At 37.0% G+C, this 26,075-nt stretch overlaps 1 protein-coding gene across 2 annotated transcripts in view; it reads right to left on the bottom strand.

Annotated features, from left to right (window-relative positions):
- Window positions 1-26,075, bottom strand: part of GRID2 (glutamate ionotropic receptor delta type subunit 2) — a 1,541,190-nt gene that overhangs the window by 706,326 nt on the left and 808,789 nt on the right. For both annotated transcript variants that reach the window (XM_028849003.2, XM_015138804.3), the window contains exon 4: window positions 5,094-5,299. In XM_028849003.2, coding sequence (XP_028704836.1) covers window positions 5,094-5,299 — 206 coding nt within the window. The remainder of the gene's footprint in view (window positions 1-5,093; window positions 5,300-26,075) is intronic.

The raw sequence follows: 26,075 nt of genomic DNA, 5'->3' as shown, positions 1-26,075 counted from the left end.
GGGAGGGACCCGGGGGAGGTAATTGAATCATGGGAGCAGTTTCCCTCATACTGTTCTCTTGGTAGTGAATCAGTCTTACGAGATCTGTTGGTTTTATAAGGGGTTTCCCCTTTGGATTGGCTCTCATTCTCTCTTGTCTGCTACCATGTAAGACGTGCCTTTCACCTTCCACCATGGTTCTGAGGCCTCCCCAGCCCCGTGGAACTCTGAGTCCGTTAAACCTCTTTTTCTTTATAAATTACCCAGTCTCAGGTATGACCTTATTAGCAGCATGAGAATGGACTAATACATCTACCAAGGGAATATCATATAGCCATTAAATATTATTAGGAACATTTCACAGGTCTCAATACAATGATCTCCTAGAAGTTACTAAGTTTAAAAATCCAAACTCAGAATTTAAACCTAGTATACAACTATTTATGTAAGAAAAATAATAAAAATGTGTGTGTGTGTGTATACTTGGAATGCCACATAAGAAACATTATTAGTCTCATAAAAAGGAACTCAGGTGTTTGAGGAACAGTGGCAGGATATTGTCCTGTTGAACGTTTTAAATTTTGAACAACGCAAATACACAGGGTATGCTAAAAGTAAATACAAATTAAATTTTAAAATTAAAAATAAATAATTAATTCTGAAAAGAATAACTGGAGGTAGGAAAACATAAACTCTTGTTTTTAATTTTAAAACCCTCATTATAATTTGATTTTTTAATTCTGTTCATGTATCATACACACACACACACACACACACACACATTCTGAATTGTTTGCCCACCATTGTTTGCTTGGATAATTCTTATTTATTTTTCAAGATTCTGGTGACACACCTTATCTGCGAAACTTGTCGTGGCCCCGGCTAAGCCCTCTGTAGCATGAGTCAGTTCTCCTACAGTATTCCAGAACACCATTGATCCATCACTATTATAGAATTTTCTTTCACATACTAGTATTTAGTTATATGCTGCCTCCTCCACTAGACTGAGTAAAACTCCAGGTCACACAGAAATGATTTCTCTTTATGTCTTCAGAATTTCAATGCACTCTTTTGAATTCAGTTCTGCCTCTCTTTTGAATGAACTGCTCCCAGCACTAATAGGGTGAGCCTATTCCCTACTCAAGAGAAACAATCCTAGAACCCATGGAGGAGGTGGGATGTGTCTGAAAACAACTAATTGAGAAACAGGAACCATCTTGCAGGTCAGAGAACAGTGTAATAGAGTGAGCTTAGGTCAGGATAGAGGTGGTGGTAGTTCACATTCTTTCTGCCATTCCTACACCACTGCTTAAGATGCCTGTGGAATAACTTGTCCACAGTTTGGAGAGATAAAATCAGTGATTATAAAAGATAAGTTACTAAAAATAATGCCGGATGAGTGGGGAAAGACAGAAGAGTCTCTAAGGAAAGATCATAGATTGTATGTGTTTGGGGACTAAGATGGAAGGGATACATTATTGTAAGTATAAAGTTCAGGGTCAAGGTTGGGGGACAAGATGAGAAGTTAGGATCATATCAGTTGAAATTGATGATCAGAAATACAAGGATGATCAACAAAAATTCCTTTAATGAAGTCTGAACTAATTCTGTCTACCTCTGAAGCAAAAATTGTCAGTTATTGGTAATGAGTCCCCTGGTAGAGCTTCATGAATTCTAACACTCTGGGATCTTAGCTTATCAATACTCTTCTTCCATTCTACAATCTCCTCTTCATCACTGGTTGCTCTCCCAATACCTGTGTAAAAAGGCTCACCTTGTTTTATCCTAAAAATGAAACAGATTTCCCTGGTTCTGATATCCATCTCATGGGATTTTTAAAAATTTTAAACCATAATTTACCCTTATTTTCATCACCAAACTTCTCAACAGGGTAGTCAACACACCTACCTCTACCCATTCCTTCCCTAGCCCTTTGCCTTCTTGCTGTATGCCTGCCTCTGTGCTTTTGTTTATGGTCTTCCTGCTGCTTAGAATACCCTTCCCACCCTTTTCTGCCTGATCCAATCCACATGTCCTTTAATGCTCAACTCAAGAAGCACCTCCTTCAAGACGCCATCTGTAGCAAGCTCCTTCCTCAACATTTCACAGCTGTATACTTTACCTCTGGAACCAGACATGCTGGCTCTGGAGCTCAGCGGAGATGTATGTGTTCTGCCATTACATGCATCTTTTTTTTTTTTTTTTTTTTTTTAATTTATTTATTATTATTATACTTTAAGTTGTAGGGTACATGTGCATAACGTGCAGGTTTGTTACATATGTATACTTGTGCCTTGTTGGTGTGCTGCACCCATCAACTCGTCATTTACATCAGGTATAACTCCCAATGCAATCCCTCCCCCCTCCCCCCTCCCCCCTCCCCATGATAGGCCCCGGTGTGTGATGCATCTTATAACGTTGATACCCTTTCATTTTCCTTCTCCAACACCAGGCTATAAACTTGAGAAGAGGAATGGGATCTTTGTTGTCATTTTATCACTAATGCCTAGCATAGTTTCTAGGATGAACTGGAAAACTAATGAACTAGTAAATCAATGTGTATTAAACTGATGAAAAACAAATAAACTACATCTCAAGCACTGACCTTTCTCCTGGTCTCCAGTCATGCATTTATAACCAACCTGTCTGGGAACCAAGGTTAAGCACACAAACTCTAGAGACAAACGTATTGGAATTAATCCCGGATCTGTCTCTTCCTAGTTGTGTCATCTTGACAACTTAAACCCTATATGCCTCAGTTTTCTTATCTACAAAACAAGGATGACGTTAGTACCAACTCAAAGGCTTTTTTATGAAGACTATGAGTCCATTTTTTAAAAAGGTCTTAGAAAAGAAAGCACTAAGTAGTAAGAAGATAGGAAGTACTATATAGGTGTTGAAACATACTTAAGACCACATGAAGAATCCACTGTTAGCTCAAATTTTACATGATCCAAATTGAACTCTCAAACATACTCCTCTGCCTTATTTGCTCATAACAACTAATGGCACCTGTTATGGGTAAAGTTGTGTCATCATTACCTCCTTCTCAAATTTATATGTTGAATTCCTAATACCCAGTACCTTAGAATATGACCTTATTTGGAGATAAGGTCTTTACAGAGGTAATCAAATTAAAATGAGGTCATTAGGGTGAACCCTCCTCCAAATGACTCACGTCCTTATAGGAAAGGGAAATTTGGATACACAAACATACAGGAAGAGAAGAAAATGTGAATAGACATTGGAAAGAGACAATTCATCTACAAGCCAAGGAGGGAGGCTTAGAACAGTTCCTTCCCTCACACCCCTCAGAATAAATAAACCTTGTCAACATCTTGATTTTAGATTTCTAGTCTCCAGAACTGTGAGATGCAAACTTTCTGTTGTTTAAGCCTATGACAGTTCTAGCAAAGAATACACTAGCATTATCTCTGCTATAATGAACTACCCAAGATGGGCAATTTATAAAGGAAAGCAGTTTAATTTTCTCACAATTCCACGTGGCTGAGGAGGCTTCAGGAAACTAACAGTCATGGTGGAAGGAGAAGCAAGCACCTTTTTCACAAGGCAACAGGAGAGAGTGACAGCGCAGGGGAACCTGCCACGTTTAAACAATCAGATCTCCTGAGAACTCCCTCACTATCATGAGAACGGCATGGGGGAAACCACTCCCATGATCCACTCACCTCCCACCAGGTCCCTCCCTCAACACATGGGGATTACCATTCAAGATGAGATTTGGGTGGGGGCACAGAGCAAAACCATATCAATACCACTTTTCTTTTGTAAATTCCTAACCCATGACACGAAGTCTAGTTCAAATATACCTGCTCAGTGAAGTTTCCTTTCATCTCCTTCAACAAAAATGACTATAGATGCTTCAACCTCATCTATTGCAATTTTAACATCCTAATTTATATTACATTCCCTGTGAACTTGTTTCCACCTTCCAGATTTGTATTTCTTGAAGGAAGGAACCAACTTCTTTAAAACTGGAAATATTTTATATTATGAAAAAAATATAGTAGTTCAATAAGATTCTCTAAGTCATTTGCTGAACTCAAAAAGTAAAATGTTTATATTTGTCTTTAAAATGCATAATGAAGTTTCCTATTAAAATGAAAAAATTGGTATTACTGACGGTTTTACACAAGTTTTACCCTTCTCAGTGATTTATATTCTGCCTTATGTTTTTTGATACCAACTATATAATGAGTGTCAAAGAACTTCTAGACATGTTCCTAATTTGGAAGCTTTATAGCAGTACTTCAGGAGCTAACAGAAGCATAATAGTGAAATAAGGCAAAAAAAAAAAAAGTATTAAACAAATAAATTCCCTCCCAAATTTAACATATTTTTAAAAATCCCATGTAAAAGTATGTAACGTCATGACCAGTTCTACCACTACGTGACATTAAAAACTTGAAGTAGGGCAAAAAGACTTGACGATAAACTTTTACAAGGCAATAGCAGGCATTTCAGAACATAGAAATGTTACACCAATCACTGAAAAGTCTTAATTATATTTTTACTAAATTTCAGAGCTTCTAACTAAATGAACAGATACAATTAAAAATTTGAGGATGTAGCATCATAAAATGTACAGTAGTCATCACTTTACGGAGTTTCAGACAATTATTTGTGTTGGTACAAAGTTCATAGGGAAGATATAAATCTGTATATGTTTTTGTAACAGTAATCATGTTTATGAAATAATATCCTGATTCAAGTACATTTCTTTTTTCAGAAGTAAAATTTTAAATTACAAAAAATACTAAGGATTAGTTAGAGAGCTATGCACTTGTGAATTTATTCTTAATCTTACCAGATTCATTCAGGTCAACGGCACTTTTAAACTTCTATAAGACTTCTTAAAATTGTTCTGTCTATGTGCCCAAATATATATAAATACAAATGTTCTCAGCAATTAACTGGACAGTAAGGGGTAAATGAGATGAGCGAGCAAGCACTATGCTACCTCCATTAGTGTTAACAAAAGTTGTGTAATTAATTCCTTCGCACTGCTCTTAATTTTCATCTCCTCTGTAGGGTCTATTCCAAAGCTTTTAATTTTTTTGCACAACTCTCACCCCAAGACAACTTTCACTTACCTCAGTAATGAAGGATTTGGCTGTGGCAGGATTCATAACAAGGATCGCTCGCCTAAGAGTGTCTCGATAGCGATTCAGTTCTTCTATTCTCATGGTGTCAAAGAGAGTGGTGATCATTTTATTGATGTTGTTTTCTACCTTCTGAAGTGCAACATCCATTCCCTGCTGAGACACTTTGTCCAAGAACTCTTGTATTCCACGGATATCTGGAAACATCAAAAGCCCGTCAAAATACATGTGAATTATTGTACAGAAGGAAGGCATAAGCTATTTCACCTATATCAGAATATCGTTCGACATTGTAGGCTCTCTGAAGATGTACCAAACCTTAAACATATTTGAGAGTTCCATCAGCTACTCAATTACCAATTGAGTATATACTGTAAAAATTCTATCTTACATTTCTTATCATTAATTGAGTAGCTGATGGAACTCTCAAATATGTTTAAGGTTTGGCACATTTTGATGTGTTCACATGAAAAATGTAGCAACTGTTATTTTTAAAATAGATTTCTTTATATCTACATGGGACCTAAATGATATCCATGCTAGGAATGTTGGGTGAGGGCACAGGGAGGTGGTTGGAGAGATGCCCCCATTTCTCTAGAGCCAAACATGAATAAGGGAAAGACATTTCCTATTTTCCTTAGCATTTTAAATGGTAGTATTAACCTCATGTAAGCATGAATATCATTGATGACAGATGAATCTGAATCAAGATTATGAATGTTTCTTAAAATAGGCAACAGTATCACTAAACTTGACTTTTATCAGTTAAACAGAAAGCTTCGAAAGGTTATCTTTGAAGGGCTCAGGTCACTTATACCACAAATAAAAGCTGCATTTTAATCTATCTAATGAGTATTACCTCCTTAGCTAAATTTGGAGAAGTTGATAGGAGACACCAAATTTGTCTTAGTAAGGAGAACATATTTAATGTGCAAAACATATTTTTTCAATACTTATTTCAGCATTTTAGAAAATGTTAAGCAACATTTTTGAATTTATGATGTACAGCAAAATATTTACATACTCATTCCAAAATAAGCAGTTCTAGAAATTTATCAAATTAAAACGTTCAGTATCCATGTCACATTTAAATAAGAAAAGTAAAATTCAATCTAAAGAGTTTATCATTTGTACTTTGATGTGTATTTGAGTAACAATGAGTGTCTGAAATATCACAAATATTTCTTCGTGGTATCAGATCGCTTGTTTATAGAAGAAGATATCTGAATTAAGTATCTGGCACAATACAAGCTTAATATAGATTATGTTATAATCTTAATATGGTAGATTTTCTTTTACTATATCATAAACTATGTTTTTCATTACATATCCAAAGAATAAAATATTTAAAGGGCAAATACCAGAGAAACAAGTAAATGGGATCGTAGGGAACTTATGAGTAGACTAGATCTCAAAATCCTTAATAGTGTGTGTTTGCCTGTTTGCCTGCATGTAAAATTTGCCTCTCAATGGCAATAGTTAAATTACATATTTTTCAACATACAAACCAGAAAAAGCAATAAATAAACCCACAGAACAGGAAAACAAATAGCCAAAAATTTGGAAACTACGTTTACTCTTATAAACATTTATATTTAAAAAGTTACAAATTGACTAAAATAACAATTTTGCTTTCTTCTTCTGATTGCTTTCATTTTAAAATAGTTGTTATAAATATTATATGTTTCATTATCTGATGCCTTTCAAAATCTTTACAACATATATACTGTGTAAATTCTATCTTACATTTCTTATCATTAATTATATTGTAAACCCAGGATGTTACTATCAAAGTAGGTTAAAAGAATAAAATCCTCAGCTAAGGCAGAGGATGAAATAAAAGAGCTGGAATAATAAAGGTGTTGTATATTCATTCAATATCCAAGTCAGAATGTACAAAAGGGTGTAAGACTCTGAAGCATGAATTAAGCAAATGGTTAAATTTGATGGAATTTGGTTGATACAGGTAGAAGTACAATAACGAGACTATGTACACGCTAAGCAGATGTTCTTAAAGTTTGATATGAATCAGAATCATTTGAGAAATTTATCAAAAATACACAAGCTTGGGCCTCACCCCAGAATCAATACACCTTTAGAATACATGTGAGAGGCCCAGTGTGGTGGCTCACACCTGTAATCCCAGCACTTTGGGAGGCCGAGGCAGCAGATCATGAGATCAGGAGTTTGAGACCAGCCTGGCCAATATGGTGAAACCCTGTCTCTACTAAAAATACAAATATTAGTCAGGCGTGGTGGCACACGCCTGTAGTCCCAGCTACTTGGGAGGCTGAGGCAGAAGAATTGCTTGAACCGGGAGTTGGAAGTTGCAGTGAGTGGAGATCATCCCACTGCACTCCAGCCTGGGTGACAGAGTGAGACTCCGTCTCAAAAAAAAAAAAAAAAAAAAAAGAAAAGAAAAAAAAAAAAACACATGTCAGAGCAGACAGAGCAGATTATTGATTTCAAATTGTAAGTTGTTCTTTGAGTTACTTAAAGTGTACATCTGAATACAAGGCAAACAAAACAAAAGTTACATTGAAATAGATCCAAGATGCTCAAAAAACAGAGCATGACTAGAGAATAAAGTTTCAGATTACTTACCCTCTATGAAATCTTCTGATTACAAAAATAAAATACCAGTGCTAGTTTGCATCCTCACTTTGAGAAAAAAAAACTTGTTCCCCAAAAACATTTGTTGAATATTAGACACAATGCTAGGAGCTCAGAGCACATCAATGAATACCCATCCACACATTAAAACAAACAATAAACAAGTAAACAAACTAAAAAACCACAAAGCACACTAAGTGTTTGGAAGAAAACAATGAGTGCATTGGTAGATGATAATAGGGTGAGGAGGAGGATCTATTTTCGTTAGAGGACGGTTTCTCTGCAAAACTCGTATTTAAACTCTGAGGTAAAGGAATAAGAAGACATTATCCAAGCAAAGAGATAAGGAGAAAGGCAACAGCTCAGAAAATACCCAGGATATTAAAGAGCCTGTGGATGAAAAACCTATAGGAGGCCACTGTGGTTGCAGCCTAGCTAGTGAGACATGAAGCTGGATGGAGAAGAAGAGTCAGGTTATGTAGATCTCTGTGAGACACAGGAAGAGGTTTTAATTTTATTCTAAATACAGCTTTAATCTATCAAAAGTTTCAAGCAGAGGATCTGCCTTAAGTGGATGACTGGATACGAGAGCAGAATGAAAAGCAGTTTAAGTCTGGAAGTGACGCGTTTGATTGTATGCTTTAAATTGGGGCTGGGCGCGCTGGCTTATGTCTGAAATCCCAGCACTTTGGGAGGCTGAAGTGGGCGGATCACTTGAGGCCAGGAGTTCGTGACCAGCCTGGCTAACATGGTAAACCTCGTCTCTACTAAAAATACATAAAATTACCCAGGCTGAGGCATGAAAATGGCTTGAACCAGGGAAGTGGAGGTTGCAGTGAGCTGAGATCGTGCCACTGCACTCCAACATGGGTGACAGAGTGAGATGCCGCCTCAAAATTTTTTTAAATAAATAAATTGGTCTAGTAAATTAATTCTCCTTAATTTGAAACTATATAATGTTTTTTAGCTTTAATTTTTGATCAGAGTGATATACATACTGAAAAGTGATGTGACAAAAGACCACTATAACCCCTCTGTTTCCTTACACTGGAATTCTGGTGGTCACTTCTTAGATATGTAACTAAAATTTTTTGAAAAGTTTTCCTCAACTGTAAATGAATAATTTATTTGTTTATATATATTTTGGAGACAGGGTCCCACTCCATTAACCAGGTTGGAGTATAGTGGTATGCTATCAGCTCATTGCAACCTCCACATCCCAGGCTCAAGCGATCCTCCCACCTCAGCCTCCTGAGTAGCTGAGACTACAGGTGCACACCTCCATGCCAGGCTAACTTTTGTATTTTTGGTAAAGACAAGGATTCATCATGTTGGCCAGGCTGGTTTGAACTTCTGAGCTCAGGCAATCCACCTGCCTCGGCCTCCCAAAGCGGTGGGATTACAGGCGTAAGCCATCACTCCCAGCAAAAAATATTTATCTTATAGAAGTCTTCAAAGATTGATTTCGCAAAAGTGTCTGTGTGTGTTTGTTGTATATATACAAAATCTAGTGTAGGGTCTAACATATGGTAATTCTTTTATTGTTAGTAATAGAACATGACTCTTTGTTAAGAGACCACCGTTCTTCCTACCAATAGACCAGATTGCTTCAATTTTACTGATGCCTAGCTACCCAAAATGGCAAGCATAAATTGCAAGGTAGTCTCATGGAATGCAGAAGTTAAGCATAAATAGTTTTGCTTATTTGAGCAAATGACACCAAATACCCATGTTATGTGGCAATTGGTAAGTTCAATGGGAGAAGATTCCGAGTCAAGCTGTTTATGAGCTGCTCTGTGTAAAAGAGTCATTAAAAAAGAGAGTAGCCTGGGCGCAGTGACTCATGTCTCTAATCCCAGCACTTTGGGAAGCTGAGGCAGGTGGATTGCCTGAGGTCAGGAGTTTGAGACCAGCCTGGCTAACATGGTGAAATCCCATCTCTACTAAAAATACAAAAAATTAGCCTGGTGTGGTGGCGCATGCCTGTAGTCCCAGTTACTCAGGAGGCTAAAACAGGAGAATCACTTGAATCCAGGAGGTAGAGGTTGCAGTGAGCCGAGATGGCGCCACTGCACTCCAGCCTGGGTGACAGAGAGAGACTCATTTCAAAAAAGTAAAAAATGAAAAATAAAAGAGAGTAGGCCTTTGGTTTTGTTCATTGAACATGAACATCATCACACATCACAATCATTCAGCTATATTATCTATATAGATAGCTGGAAGTCAATGAGATGAGTTCCCTGTTTTTCAGAAATAAAGAGTAGGGGGCGGAGCAAGATGGCCTAATAGGAACAGCTCCAGTCTCCAACTCCCAGCGCGAGCGACACAGAAGACCGGTGATTTCTGCATTTTCAACTGAGGTACTGGGTTCATCTCACTGGGGAGTGCCGGATGATCGGTGCTGGTCAGCTGCTGCAGCCCGACCAGCGAGAGCTAAAGCAGGGCGAAGCATTGCCTCACCTGGGAAGCGCAAGGGGGAAGGGAATCCCTTTTCCTAGCCAGGGGAACTGAGACACACAACACCTGGAAAATCGGGTAACTCCCACCCCAATACTGCGCTTTAAGCAAACAGGCACAACAGGAGATCATATTCCACACCTTTAAGCAAACAGGCACAACAGGAGATCATATCCCACACCTGGCCGGGAGGGTCCCACACCCACGCAGCCTCCCTCATTGCTAGCACAGCAGTCTGTGATCTACCAGCAAGGCAGCAGCGAGGCTGGGGGAGGGGCGCCCACCATTGCTGAGGCTTAAGTAGGTAAACAAAGCTGCTGGGAAGCTCGAACTGGGTGGAGCTCACAGCAGCTCAAGGAAACCTGCCTGTCTCTGTAGACTCCACCTCTGCGGAGAGGGCACAGTAAACAATAACAAACGCAGCCGAAACCTCTGCAGATGCAAACGACTCTGTCTGACAGCTTTGAAGAGAACAGTGGATCTCCCAACACGGAGGTTGAGATCTGAGAAGGGACAGACTCCCTGCTCAAGTGGGTCCCTGACCCCTGAGTAGCCTAACTGGGAGACATCCCCCACTAGGGGCAGTCTGACACCCCACACCTCACAGGGTGGAGTACACCCCTGAGAGGAAGCTTCCAAAGCAAGAATCAGACAGGTACATTCGCTGTTCAGAAATATTCTATCTTCTGCAGCGTCTGCTGCTGATACCCAGGCAAACAGGGTCTGGAGTGGACCTCAAGCAATCTCCAACAGACCTACAGCTGAGGGTCCTGACTTAGAAGGAAAACTATCAAACAGGAAGGACACCTACACCAAAGCCCCATCAGTACATCACCATCATCAAAGACCAGAGGCAGATAAAACCACAAAGATGGGGAAAAAGCAGGGCAGAAAAGCTGGAAATTCAAAAAATAAGAGCGCATCTCCCCTGGCAAAGGAGCGCAGCTCATCCCCAGCAACGGATCAAAGCTGGACGGGAATGACTTTGACGAGATGAGAGAAGAAGGCTTCAGTCCATCAGATTTCTCAGAGCTAAAGGAGGAATTACGTACCCAGTGCAAAGAAACTAAAAATCTTGAAAAAAAAGTGGAAGAATTGATGGCTAGAGTAATTAATGCAGAGAAGGTCATAAACGAAATGAAAGAGATGAAAACCATGAGACGAGAAATACGTGACAAATGCACAAGCTTCAGTAACCGACTCGATCAACTGGAAGAAAGAGTATCTGCGATTGAGGATCAAATGAATGAAATGAAGCGAGAAGAGAAACCAAAAGAAAAAAGAAGAAAAAGAAATGAACAAAGCCTGCAAGAAGTATGGGATTATGTAAAAAGACCAAATCTACGTCTGATTGGGGTGCCTGAAAGTGAGGGGGAAAATGGAACCAAGTTGGAAAACACTCTTCAGGATATCATCCAGGAGAACTTCCCCAACCTAGTAGGGCAGGCCAACATTCAAATCCAGGAAATACAGAGAATGCCACAAAGATACTCCTCGAGAAGAGCAACTCCAAGACACATAATTGCCAGATTCACCAAAGTTGAAATGAAGGAAAAAATGTTAAGGGCAGCCAGAGAGAAAGGTCAGGTTACCCACAAAGGGAAGCCCATCAGACTAACAGCAGATCTCTCGGCAGAAACTCTCCAAGCCAGAAGAGAGTGGGGGCCAATATTCAACATTCTTAAAGAAAAGAATTTTCAACCCAGAATTTCATATCCAGCCAAACTAAGTTTCATCAGTGAAGGAGAAATAAAATCCTTTACAGATAAGCAAATGCTTAGAGATTTTGTCACCACTAGGCCTGCCTTACAAGAGACCCTGAAGGAAGCACTAAACATGGAAAGGAACAACCGGTACCAGCCATTGCAAAAACATGCCAAAATGTAAAGACCATCGAGGCTAGGAAGAAACTGCATCAACTAACGAGCAAAATAACCAGTTAATATCATAATGGCAGGATCAAGTTCACACATAACAATCTTAACCTTAAATGTAAATGGACTAAATGCTCCAATTAAAAGACACAGACTGGCAAACTGGATAAAGAGTCAAGACCCATCAGTCTGCTGTATTCAGGAGACCCATCTCACACGCAGAGACACACATAGACTCAAAATAAAGGCATGGAGGAAGATTTACCAAGCAAATGGAGAACAAAAAAAAGCGGGGGTTGCAATCCTAGTCTCTGATAAAACAGACTTTAAACCATCAAAGATCAAAAGAGACAAAGAAGGCCATTACATAATGGTAAAGGGATCAATTCAACAGGAAGAGCTAACTATCCTAAATATATATGCACCCAATACAGGAGCACCCAGATTCATAAAGCAAGTCCTTAGAGACTTACAAAGAGACTTAGACTCCCATAAAATAATAATGGGAGACTTCAACACTCCACTGTCAACATTAGACAGATCAACGAGACAGAAAGTTAACAAGGATATCCAGGAATTGAACTCATCTCTGCAGCAAGCAGACCTAATAGACATCTATAGAACTCTCCACCCCAAATCAACAGAATATACATTCTTCTCAGCACCACATCGTACTTACTCCAAAATCGACCACGTAATTGGAAGTAAAGCACTCCTCAGCAAATGTACAAGAACAGAAATTATAACAAACTGTCTCTCAGACCACAGTGCAATCAAACTAGAACTCAGGACTAAGAAACTCAATCAAAACCGCTCAACTACATGGAAACTGAACAACCTGCTCCTGAATGACTACTGGGTACATAACGAAATGAAGGCAGAAATAAAGATGTTCTTTGAAACCAATGAGAACAAAGATACAACATACCAGAATCTCTGGGACACACTTAAAGCAGTGTGTAGAGGGAAATTTATAACACTAAATGCCCACAAGAGAAAGCAGGAAAGATCTAAAATTGACACTCTAACATCGCAATTAAAAGAACTAGAGAAGCAAGAGCAAACACATTCGAAAGCTAACAGAAGGCAAGAAATAACTAAGATCAGAGCAGAACTGAAGGAGATAGTGACACAAAAAACTCTCCAAAAAATCAATGAATCCAGGAGTTGGTTTTTTGAAAAGATCAACAAAATTGACAGACCACTAGCAAGACTAATAAAGAAGAAAAGAGAGAAGAATCAAATTGACGCAATTAAAAATGATAAAGGGGATATCACCACTGACCCCACAGAAATAGAAACTACCATCAGAGAATACTATAAACACCTCTACGCAAATAAACTGGAAAATCTAGAAGAAATGGATAATTTCCTGGACACTTACACTCTTCCAAGACTAAACCAGGAAGAAGTTGAATCCCTGAATAGACCAATAGCAGGCTCTGAAATTGAGGCAATAATTAATAGCCTACCAACCAAAAAAAGTCCAGGACCAGATGGATTCACAGCTGAATTCTACCAGAGGTACAAGGAGGAGCTGGTACCATTCCTTCTGAAACTATTCCAATCAATAGAAAAAGAGGGAATCCTCCCTAACTCATTTTATGAGGCCAACATCATCCTGATACCAAAGCCTGGCAGAGACACAACAAAAAAAGAGAATTTTAGACCAATATCCCTGATGAACATCGATGCAAAAATCCTCAATAAAATACTGGCAAACCGGATTCAGCAACACATCAAAAAGCTTATCCACCATGATCAAGTGGGCTTCATCCCTGGGATGCAAGGCTGGTTCAACATTTGCAAATCAATAAACATAATCCAGCATATAAACAGAACCAAAGACAAGAACCACATGATTATCTCAATAGATGCAGAAAAGGCTTTTGACAAAATTCAACAGCCCTTCATGCTAAAAACGCTCAATAAATTCGGTATTGATGGAATGTACTGCAAAATAATAAGAGCTATTTATGACAAACCCACAGCCAATATCATACTGAATGGGCAAAAACTGGAAAAATTCCCTTTGAAAACTGGCACAAGACAGGGATGCCCTCTCTCACCACTCCTATTCAACATAGTGTTGGAAGTTCTGGCTAGGGCAATCAGGCAAGAGAAAGAAATCAAGGGTATTCAGTTAGGAAAAGAAGAAGTCAAATTGTCCCTCTTTGCAGATGACATGATTGTATATTTAGAAAACCCCATTGTCTCAGCCCAAAATCTCCTTAAGCTGATAAGCAACTTCAGCAAAGTCTCAGGATACAAAATTAATGTGTAAAAATCACAAGCATTCTTATACACCAGTAACAGACAAACACAGAGCCAAATCAGGAATGAACTTCCATTCACAATTGCTTCAAAGAGAATCAAATACCTAGGAATCCAACTTACAAGGGATGTAAAGGACCTCTTCAAGGAGAACTACAAACCACTGCTCAGTGAAATAAAAGAGGACACAAACAAATGGAAGAACATACCATGCTCATGGATAGGAAGAATCAATATCGTGAAAATGGCCATACTGCCCAAGGTAATTTATAGATTCAATGCCATCCCCATCAAGCTACCAATGAGTTTCTTCACAGAATTGGAAAAAACTGCTTTAAAGTTCATATGGAACCAAAAAAGAGCCTGCATCTCCAAGACAATCCTAAGTCAAAAGAACAAAGCTGGAGGCATCACACTACCTGACTTCAAACTATACTACAAGGCTACAGTAACCAAAACAGCATGGTACTGGTACCAAAACAGAGATATAGACCAATGGAACAGACAGAATCCTCAGAAATAATACCACACATCTACAGCCATCTGATCTTTGACAAACCTGAGAGAAACAAGAAATGGGGAAAGGATTCCCTATTTAATAAATGGTGCTGGGAAAATTGGCTAGCCATAAGTAGAAAGCTGAAACTGGATCCTTTCCTTACTCCTTATATGAAAATTAATTCAAGATGGATTAGAGATTTAAATGTTAGACCTAATACCATAAAAATCCTAGAGGAAAACCTAGGTAGTACCATTCAGGACATAGGCATGGGCAAAGACTTCATGTCTAAAACACCAAAAGCAACGGCAGCAAAAGCCAAAATTGACAAATGGGATCTAATTAAACTAAAGAGCTTCTGCACAGCAAAAGAAACTACCATCAGGTGAACAGGCAACCTACAGAATGGGAGAAAATTTTTGCAATCTACTCATCTGACAAAGGGCTAATATCCAGAACCTACAAAGAACTCAAACAAATTTACCAGAAAAAAACAAACAACCCCATCAAAAAGTGGGCAAAGGATATGAACAGACATTTCTCAAAAGAAGACATTCATACAGCCAACAGACACATGAAAAAATGCTCATCATCACTGGCCATCAGAGAAATGCAAATCAAAACCACAATGAGATACCATCTCACACCAGTTAGAATGGCGATTATTAAAAAGTCAGGAAACAACAGGTGCTGGAGAGGATGTGGAGAAATAGGAACACTTTTACACTGTTGGTGGGATTGTAAACTAGTTCAACCATTATGGAAAACAGTATGGCGATTCCTCAAGGATCTAGAACTAGATGTACCATATGACCCAGCCATCCCATTACTGGGTATATACCCAAAGGATTATAAATTATGCTGCTATAAAGACACATGCACACGTATGTTTATTGCGGCACTATTCACAATAGCAAAGACTTGGAATCAACCCAAATGTCCATCAGTGACAGATTGGATTAAGAAAATGTGGCACATATACACCATGGAATACTATGCAGCCATCAAAAAGGATGAGTTTGTGTCCTTTGTAGGGACATGGATGCAGCTGGAAACCATCATTCTTAGCAAACTATCACAAGAACAGAAAACCAAACACCGCATGTTCTCACTCATAGGTGGGAACTGAACAATGAGATCACTTGGACTCAGGAAGGGGAACATCACACACCGGGGCCTATCATGGGGAGGGGGGAGGGGGGAGGGATTGCATTGGGAGTTATACCTGATGTAAATGACGAGTTGATGGGTGCAGCACACCAACATGGCACAAGTATACATATGTAACAAACCTGCACGTTATGCACATGTACCCTACAACTTAAAGTATAATAATAATAAATAAAAAAAAAAAAAAAAAGAAAGAAAGAGTATATGGTTCCTGACCTCAAGGTGCTTCCAGGTGAGGGGGTGTGACTAGGTGCTATTTATGGATACCAGAAAGCTAAAAGAAGTTTCCATAGTTTCCAGTAATTAATTATATTAACCAGACAATTACATAACATCAGGTGGTGGAAGGCTCATTAACTGAGTTATTAAACATAAGATTGGGGGAGGGGGAAGACTTTTGTTCCATGGGACTCTAAAGGAACTTGTGTTAGGTAGAATACTGGTCTCCCCAAAATGCTCACATGTTAATTCCTGTAATCTGTGAATATACTATGTTACACAGCAAAGACAAATTAAGGTTGCAGATAGATTTAAAGCTGTTAATTGTCTGACCTTAAAATAGGGAGATTATTCCATATTATTTGGGTGGCTCTAGTGTAATCACAGTCTTTAAAATTGGAAGAGGGAGACAGAACAGGAGCATCAAAGGGTAGAATGTGTTGAGACTCAGCATCTTCGGAGAGATGCAAGGCTGCTGGCTTTGAAGATGGGGAAAGGGACCTTGAGTGAAGAAAGACGGGTTGTTTCTAGAAGGTGGAAAGGGCAAGGAAATTGACTCTTCCCTAGAACCACCAGAGAACACAGCATTGCTGACACTGATTATAGCCCACTGAGATTCCATTTCAGACTGCTGATCTAAAAAATACTATTAATAACTTGTATTGTTTAAGCCTCTAAATTTGTGGTAATGTGATACACCAGCAATAGAAACTAGCAGAACTATATTTTAATCCCTAAGTCTGTATTTTTCCAAATTGTAATCCACCGAGTTTTATTTTGGAGTCATCTGGAAAACTTGTTGAAAATGATGATTTTTGCTCAATCCCATTTCTATGGAATCAGAAACTCTCAGGAAAAAAAACAAGGGATTTTTTCTCACTTGATGCTTCTTAAGAGACCATCTGGGAACCAGTGCTCCAATTTCTTAACTTTCTTTGTGTTACAGACTCTTTTGAGAAAAATCAAAGATTATGAATTCTGTCTCCTCTCAGTAAATGTATATACTGAAAACATTCTGCACACTGCCAAGATTATAATCTCTTAGTTAACTCTGCTTGCCTCTCTTAAAAGTAGTTATTAGAGAACCTGGATTAGCATATCGTCACTGATGTTAGTGATTTTTTTCCCATACAGACTGTATGAGAGTGTAAGGTATAGACATTTCCATGCTAAAAAGTAGTGTGAGGTTTTGTTTAAAAATAGAGGAAAATTTTAGATAAAAAGATAGCAAACACATAAATACTTTCCCTGAAAACCTTTCATTGTTTTAGTTACTATTTAATTATCCTTTAGGCCTAAGAAAAGCGTATTAACTGTAGAAGGTTGGGTTCCCAGGAAACAGACTCTGGGGTGGAGATTGGAGATCAGAAAATCTATCAGGGACTGCTCTTGGGAATAACACTGTGCCACAAGGGAAGGGAGCAAGAAGGAGCCAGCAGAGGGAGACCTGGGGCTACAATGCAGTCTTAGCGAAGCCCTGCAGTGAGCTCTGGAAGTGGGATGGTCTTCAGAGTTATCCCAAATTAGCGCTGGTGGAAGGAGGAATTTTACACCCCCCCTGTGGCCTTTGGTGAGGTGGTTCTCCTAAGCTGAGGGTAGGTAATTCATAAGGAAGGTAGTCAGCAGCAAGCCCTCTCAGCATTTGGGAGAAGATAGCCTTCAGTTTTGAAGGGGGATTTGGGTGGCACTGGACAGAGTCCATCCTAATTTTTCCTTATATTTATCAAGTCGAAAGTTATTGTTTTGGTTTTCGGGGCACTTTGATGATATGCAAAGCCTTTATAAGTAATTTGCAGTCAACGTTTCCACCTTTCATTTATAAACCAACTCTTTTATCTAGGGGAAAACACACTGCATTTGGTGTCAGAAAACTAGGTTTAGATTCTTACTTAGCCACCAGTATAATCGTAGTTCCAAGTTAATTGGGTTAGACTGGTGGCTAAGTAGTTGGTGTCTTTTATTTTTAATCTTCCCAATATTTCCTTTCCTTTATTCAAACCACAAGATGCCACTTTTCATTTAAGAAATAAATCTGGATGCATCCCTTGTTTTCCACATGTGCTCAACTCTCTAGGTTGCATTGCTGGATGGTCATGTGTCCTGGGCTGGTTAGTTTGAACTCTCCATGTCCTTGGCCTAAGTAATTTTTTAAAGGCTAGTACTGACTCTAGTTTGGAAACATTAAATCAATGTTTTCAGTATGCAGTGGAGCCCATAAATAACCCTCTGATTCATCCCTAAAGTTGATTTTTTCTTTGTTTTTGTGCATAGGGTAACAAAAAGTGTACATATCTACCCAGCATACTGGATTTAGTCATTTCCATGCTAAGATATTTTGTCAATACTTATTATGCATATCTAAGTCTCTGATTTCCAGAAACAGTTTAACAAATTACAGTGAAGATTGAAATGTGAATTATGGATAATCTACAAGAAGTGGTCTTTCTTGTGTATCACAAGTTGTCCCAATGTAGTAGTTTTGCGATTGCAGGAGCCAACATGTCTAGTGTGAAAGTAACTAAAGTGAACCAGAGGCAAGGCAGCTGTTCCCTAGACTTTCAGACTACATGAGTCAATTTTAAAAAAGCTATTCTGGGCCCGGCGCGGTGGCTCACGCCTGTAATCCCTGCACTTTGGGAGGCCGAGGCGGGCGGATCACGAGGTCAGGAGATCGAGACCATCCTGGCTAACATGGCGAAACCCCGTCTCTACTAAAATACAAAAAATTAGCCGGGCGAGGTGGTGGGCACCTATAGTCCCAGCTACTCGGAAGGCTGAGGCAGGAGAATGGCGTAAACCCGGGAGGCGGAGCTTGCAGTGAGCCGAGATCGCGCCACTGCACTCCAGCCTGGGCGACAGAGTGAAGACTCTGCCTCAAAAAAAATAAAAATAAAATAAAAATAAAAATAAAAAAATAAAAAAGCTATTCTGAAGTAAACTTCTGCTACTTGTAAGAGAAAGGGTCTTGATTAATACATTTTTTAAAGTAAATATCTGATACTTTGATAAGGAAGATCAAGGCTCAGTTCCTGTCCTTGAGTTGCTTCCAGTTCAATGGAAAGAATTAACATTTAAACAGGAAATGATATTTTAATGTGATAATGCTAATAACAACATTTATCTTGATTTTCTTCTGCCATCTTTTTTTTATAGGAAAATGGAATAAAATATTGACGGGAACTAAAGGTTGATGTCTATAACATTCTAGCAACCATCAATTTCTCAGATATCTGTATTGTGTTACTTATTTAGGCCAGCTTCCCACAACAATCCTCCAAGAGGTAGTGGCTGATTGAAGCTTAATGATTCATTATATTAAATCATGTAAAATAATGACTTTACTATCATCTGTAAAGTAAGATTAATTTTAATCTCTCTACTAAAATGGTTTATATCAAAGTAGATTAGGGTAGAAAAAAATCCTAGGAAATATTAGAATTTAATATATAAGCATATTTCTAAACTGACCCCAAAAAAGACTTTTAATTAGAAATATGACCCACTATTGCTCATTCCATACCAGTGGTCAGCATCCAAGTAGATATTTCTCAAGATATAAAAGTGGAATTCATGAAGATAGAGAGCAGACTGGTGGTGACCAGGGGCCGAGAATGGTAGGGTGGTTAAGGGAATGGAAAGAGGCTTATTAATGGGTAAAATTATACCCTTAGAATAAATAAGATCTGGTGCTCAATAAATCAGTAGGGTGACTATAGTTAAGATCAATTGATTGTACATTTCAAAATAGCTAAAAGAAAACAATTCAAATGTTGCTATTGCAAAGAAAAGATAAATATTTAAGGTGATAGATATCCCAACTACCCTGATTTGATTACATGAATTTATCAAATTATCATATGTACCCTGAAAATATGATATATACATATCATATGTATCAATGTTAAAAATTTAAGAAATAAAACAAATAAATCTCTTTCAAGTCTTTGCTTACCATGTGCCAAGCACTGTGAGAGGTACTTGGAAGAGAATGTTGAGCAAAACAATAAACAATTCTTGCCCTCATGGACTATATTATCTATACCATCTGATGATACCACAAACTGTATTACAGATAGAAGTATCCTGCAATACTAGTCATTTTTCAAACTACAGGTGCAATTTAACAAATTTAGTGGCATTCTCTGGAATACATCAAAATGGTAATTCTCAGTCTGATTATTGTTTTCAAATATCACTTTTAAAATAATAAATTCAATAGGAAAAGAGATATGCCACTAAGTTTTTGTGTCTGATTTTTCTCCTCTATTCATTTCTTCCTCCTCTGTGTAGATTAGGCACATTTAATTGTTTTAATCATGTAATACATTTTAAGACCCCACTTGGAGTAGAAAAAGGCTTCAGCACTGTATTCAGCCAGTCTTGGTGTTTCTGAAATTATGACAGAATGCCAAGCATTAAAATTAATATTTGAAACCTTGGACTTTTTTAAAAATAAAGAGTATGTCATACTGCTGGATACATGAGATACATCATTGAACTGAAGAGACTTTTCCCAACATGTGAATAGCAAAACATACTTTATAAATGGCTTGCTTCCTGAGAAAATAAAACTTTTAACCATAAGCCATTAAAAAATCTTGCTTAGAAAAAACCTCACTTCAAAAAGAATTTGAGTCATTTATGATTTTGTTGGCATTTGTGCTGCATTTTTACTTTGTACTTAAAACATAATGATAATTATATGGTATACTAGATTTTTGAAGTGACAAGGTCTGGCAGTAGTGGACCATCACTGAGACTGAATTTCTATTTGATAATAACTTGTGATCTGAGCATGAGATCACAATATTTCACTATAAGAGGCATCTTTACAGTGATACTGATCAATATTTGTTAAGAACATTTTACTGATGAATAAATCCAAAGTGGTAGAATAGATAAATTTTACCTGCTTAACATCATATATACTAATGCAAAGGAAATAGTTCAATAAGTTGTTTGGATTAATTATATGCTTATTGATGCACATTGAAGTAAATGAGACAACTGAAAGCTGGAAAGTAGCCAAATGAGTAATAAACAGATTTAAGACTGCCTAGAGAGAAAGTCAGTAATATTATAGTCATCAGACATTTGAAAACACTCTCTGGGTAATCATAAACATTTGCAATCAATTAAGAGGAATGTGTCCATTTCATGGGTCTTGATTAAACCTACAGCAAGACTACACAGAATAAACATTGTGATTCTTAGGAATGCATTCATGAGGGTGGTCCTTCAATGTTCATTTCAAAAGGACATGTGGCAATTAAATTGTAAGTAAAGAGTGATACGGTGAAGAGTGGTGCTTAAGTAGCTTAGATCACTAGACTATGTACTGACTCCAGTTTGAAAACATTAAATCAATGTTTTCAGTATGCAGAGGAGCCCATACATAACCCTCTGATTCATTCCTCAAGTTGATTTTTTTCTTTGTTTTTGTGTATATGGGTAACAAAAAGTGTACATATCTACCCAGCATACTGGATTTAGTCATTTCTATGCCCTTTTGTCAATACTTATTATGCATATCTAGGTCTCTGATTTTCAGAAACAGTTTAACAAATTACAGTGAAGATTTATATAAGGTCAACAACCTTGTTGTAGAATAGTAAAGGCTATCCTGAAACTGTAAGAAAATAACAGAAAGGCTAAGACCATAAAATAATTTTTAGCTGACCAAAACTAAATGAAACAAAAAAAATATAAACTAAACTTTCAAAGGGTATGTTTTAAAAGTGATTTTAAAATAATGAATTATAACAATTATAATTTTCTTAATTATTCTTATAAGTAAGATAGCTTTCAAACCAAAAAAGGAAGTACATGTGTCTATGTATGCCTACCCTTCACCTTTCTACCAAAGAGTCATCATGTAACTCAGGGTGGTAACTCGGAGCCCTCCATATACTTGACCAAATTATTTGGTTTAAGAATGGAAAAGGACCCAAACAACATGTAATATTTGATGTATCGATAAAAATCCCTATGTATAATATATCATATATATGTGTATCATATATATATATCATATATATACATATCATATATATGTATATACATATATACACATATATATGTGTGTATATATGTGTGTATATATATGTATATATATATACACGCACACACACATACACACACACAGGGAATTATCTTTTCTTTCTTTAATACAATCCTCTGTCAGGATAGGCTTTAGGTCACCAGGGTCTGCTAACTTGATTCAGAATGAACCAACACATAAATAGAAGTAGAGATGAGGATATGGTTAAGAGAATAACTATTTTCATTAAGTTCATGTATCTGCATCATTATCATGATAAACTGTTTAGTTCCCTGTCACTGAAGTATCCCTCCAATCTCTACAACTGAATCCATTCTAATAGATCTACCACTATATCCATCCCAGTATTGGGTTGTTACTGTTACTAGGCAAGGAAACTTAAAAAACTCAAGTAGCTCATTTGATGAGGAGCACATTGTCAACCTTACTGTTTGCTTCATTCTAGTAAATCAGTTCTACTCAGGTTTTCCAGCCCTGAAATTTAATTTTTCCCTCATCAGTACTCTCAAAAGAAAATAATTCCATTAAAACAATTTACCTACTATTTTTCTATTCTAAGGAGCACCTCCTCTTATAACTTTCTGGTTTCTGTATTATTTCTGTTGCAAGACTCTTTTATTATGGCATCTAGCCATTGTCAGATATATCTGTCTTAATTCTTTGCTTAGACCTCTCTGACGGTGAGTCTACCTGGAACGACTGCCAATTGCCTTTTACGAGCCTCTTTCAATACCATAATCCACCTGTTTGACAATGCCTCCTCTTGGAAGGCATTTGGTTAAAATCATGACCAGCATGTTAAGCCAATTGAGAACAATGCAAAACTGGAAGGGTTGGTCAGTATCATTAACACAATGAAGATAAAACATAAAATTGAAAAGCAAAAATTATGAGAAAGAAAGTACAGTACAAGAGTTTTGTATTTATAAAGAGTTAAATATCTCACATCTCTCTACAGCAACAAGACAACACGAGGCATATTTTGTAATCAGTAAATATGTCAGGTCTTATCTTCTTATACAGAGAGATGGAAAAACCAGAATAGCTAGGGATAAAGGCACTCAGAAAGGTGAGGTATCTGAAATTAACATCAAATTCAAAAATGGTAAATTGCTTGCGGTGCTTAAGCAGTAGACATCTAGGGTAAGTTTAGAGGGGTATGATTTTATTGACTTCTTGATAAACGATTATAAGCAAAACAGATTACTTATATTATTCCAGAAAATGACTCATTTTTATCAATGTGTGTGTTTTCAGTTTCATGTAAACTTTTTGACAACTAGAAATGTTCAATGTCTAAAAGTGAAAAAAGCTGCATCAAAAAGTCATGAATTCTGCATTGCTTGGAGTGTTCTGGCAGGGGAAACAGAACTGTCAATCAGAGATGTGGAAGAGGAGACCTGTTGAAATTTATTGTTTCCAGATGCCTTATCAAGGAACAAAGCTGGCTTATCAGAAGCACCTGTGAAGTTTTAAATATATATATGTTGCCACGCACCCTGCAAAAATTTTGATTGAATGGTTTTGGAATGAGGCCCAGGCATTCCAATTATTAAAAAGCTCTCCTAGAGATTCTAATATACTTTAAAATTTGGGTTCTCAGTGGCCACCAAATTAAATTCTCACCTTTTGTTTATGACTCAGTAATCTCTAAATCATTATGATTCAATTATGTGTTTAGTTTAAAATTATGATATTTGTATAAATTGCTTTTTTTTCTTTATCCTTTCCTTTACCGTTTTTGTCTTAAAATATTTGATGGGTTGTTCTATATTGTAATTTTTACTGAAGTTTAATTTACATATAATAAAATAAACAGATCTCACATGCTTAAAGGATTGTTTATTGTATTCCACTGTTACTGTCACTCAAAACAAGATAATGGATATTTCCATTACCACTAAAAGTTATTTTGTGTCACTTTCCAGACAATCTACCCCAGACAAATAGATGTGACCACTGTCTGATTTTGATCACTATAGCTTAGTTTTGTACTTACTGGACTTAAAATATATGGAATCATACAGTATTACTCATTTTTAAATGTCAGGCTTTTCTCACTTAACACAGTGTTTCTTCATATTTCAATAGCTCATTACTTATTTTGCTCAATAATATTCTGCTGTACCAAAATTCATTTAACCATCCTCAAAATGATGGGCATTAGAGTTGCTTCCAGTTTTGGATATGAGGAATAATGCTGCTATGAATATTCTTGTACAAGAATTCATGTGGCTATCCATTCTCATTTTTCTGGAGTGAAATGGGTGGGGTATACGAGGTAAGTAGATATTTAACTTGGTAAAAAATTGCCAAACAGCTCTCCAAAGCGACTGTATGTTTTACATTCCAACCAGCAAAATATCAGAGGTGCAATTGTATTGCCAATCTTTGCCTTCAGCCAATCTAGTGGGTACAGATTGGCATCTCCTTGTAATTTAAATTTGCACTTTTCTATGGACTAATAAAGTTGCACAGTTTATTTGCCACTTATATATCTTCTTATGTGAATGGTCTGGACAAGGCTTTCATCCATTTAAAATTGTTTTTGGTTTCATACTGTTGCTTTGTAAGAGTTTTTAAATATGTGTATTCTCTGAACCCTTTACATATTGCACATATTTATATGTTTTAGAATTTATTGCTCAGTTTGTAGTTTGTCTATTTCTTAATGTTGTATGTTAATGAGGAGAACATTTTAATTTTGCGAAAGTCCAAAATGTTTTTGTACCTGAGAAATCTTTATATATCCTGAAGTCATGAAGATAATCTCTTGTTTTCCTCTAAAAGATTTCTAATTCTAACATTTTAGTTTAAGTCTGTGATCAATCTTGAATTAATTTTTGTGTGTGGTTAGAGATAAAAGTTATTTTTGTTTTCATTCCATACAGGCACCCAGTTGGTTCAGCAATATTGTTTAAACATTTCACCACTGAATTGATTGGCATGTCGGTTAATAACCAACCCCACTCTGTGTGGGTTGATTTCTGGACTCCTAATGATGTCCCATGAATCTATTTGTCAATCCTTACGCCAATATCAAAAAAGCCTTGAAGTCAGGTAAAATATTTCATCCAATTTTTTTCTTTGTTCTTTCAATTGTTGTGCCTTTATAAGATCTCTACACAATGTTGGGATCAGCTTATCAATTACTTCAAGAGGCTCTAAAAACAATTTAAAAATTTAAGATTTTTGATTATTATATTAAATCTATAAATCAATTTATGAAAAGTGGATATCTTAAGACTAAAATTTGAAAACCATGAACATATATCTCTCCATTATTTAGTTCTTCTTTAAATACTCTGGGTCAATGTTTCATAATTTTTAGTGTAAATGTCTTGCAACATTTTGCAGATTTATTTCTGGGTATTTGATATTATGTTTTATTTCAGGTTTTAATTTTTTATTGCTATTATAAAGAAACATAATTACTTTCAAATATAGGCTATAAGCTTACTAATTAACTTAAAAGTTTTAGATTTCATAGGATTTTCTATGTACATTATTATGTATTGAGAAATAAAGACATTTTTGCTTCTTCCTTTTCAAATTCTTTGTGTTTTATTCTTTGCTTTATTTCAGTGTTAGAATTTCTAGTAGAATATTTTGTGTGTGTGGAGGATATGTATTATTTTTAATTTCTGATACTGGCAAATTTTGTTTTCTATATTTTTTAAAAATAGTCTTCCTGGAGTTGAACAATGAGAATACATGGACACAAGCAGGGGAACATCATAAACCGGGGCCTGTCAGGGTGTGGAGGGCTAGGGGAGGGATAGCATTAGGAGAAATACCTGATGTAG

This window comes from Macaca mulatta, chromosome 5, assembly GCF_049350105.2.
Source record: "Macaca mulatta isolate MMU2019108-1 chromosome 5, T2T-MMU8v2.0, whole genome shotgun sequence".
Lineage (NCBI taxonomy): Eukaryota > Metazoa > Chordata > Mammalia > Primates > Cercopithecidae > Macaca > Macaca mulatta.
The sequence above is the reverse complement of the archived record's forward strand: the minus strand, read 5'-3'. Positions and strand labels throughout refer to the sequence as shown.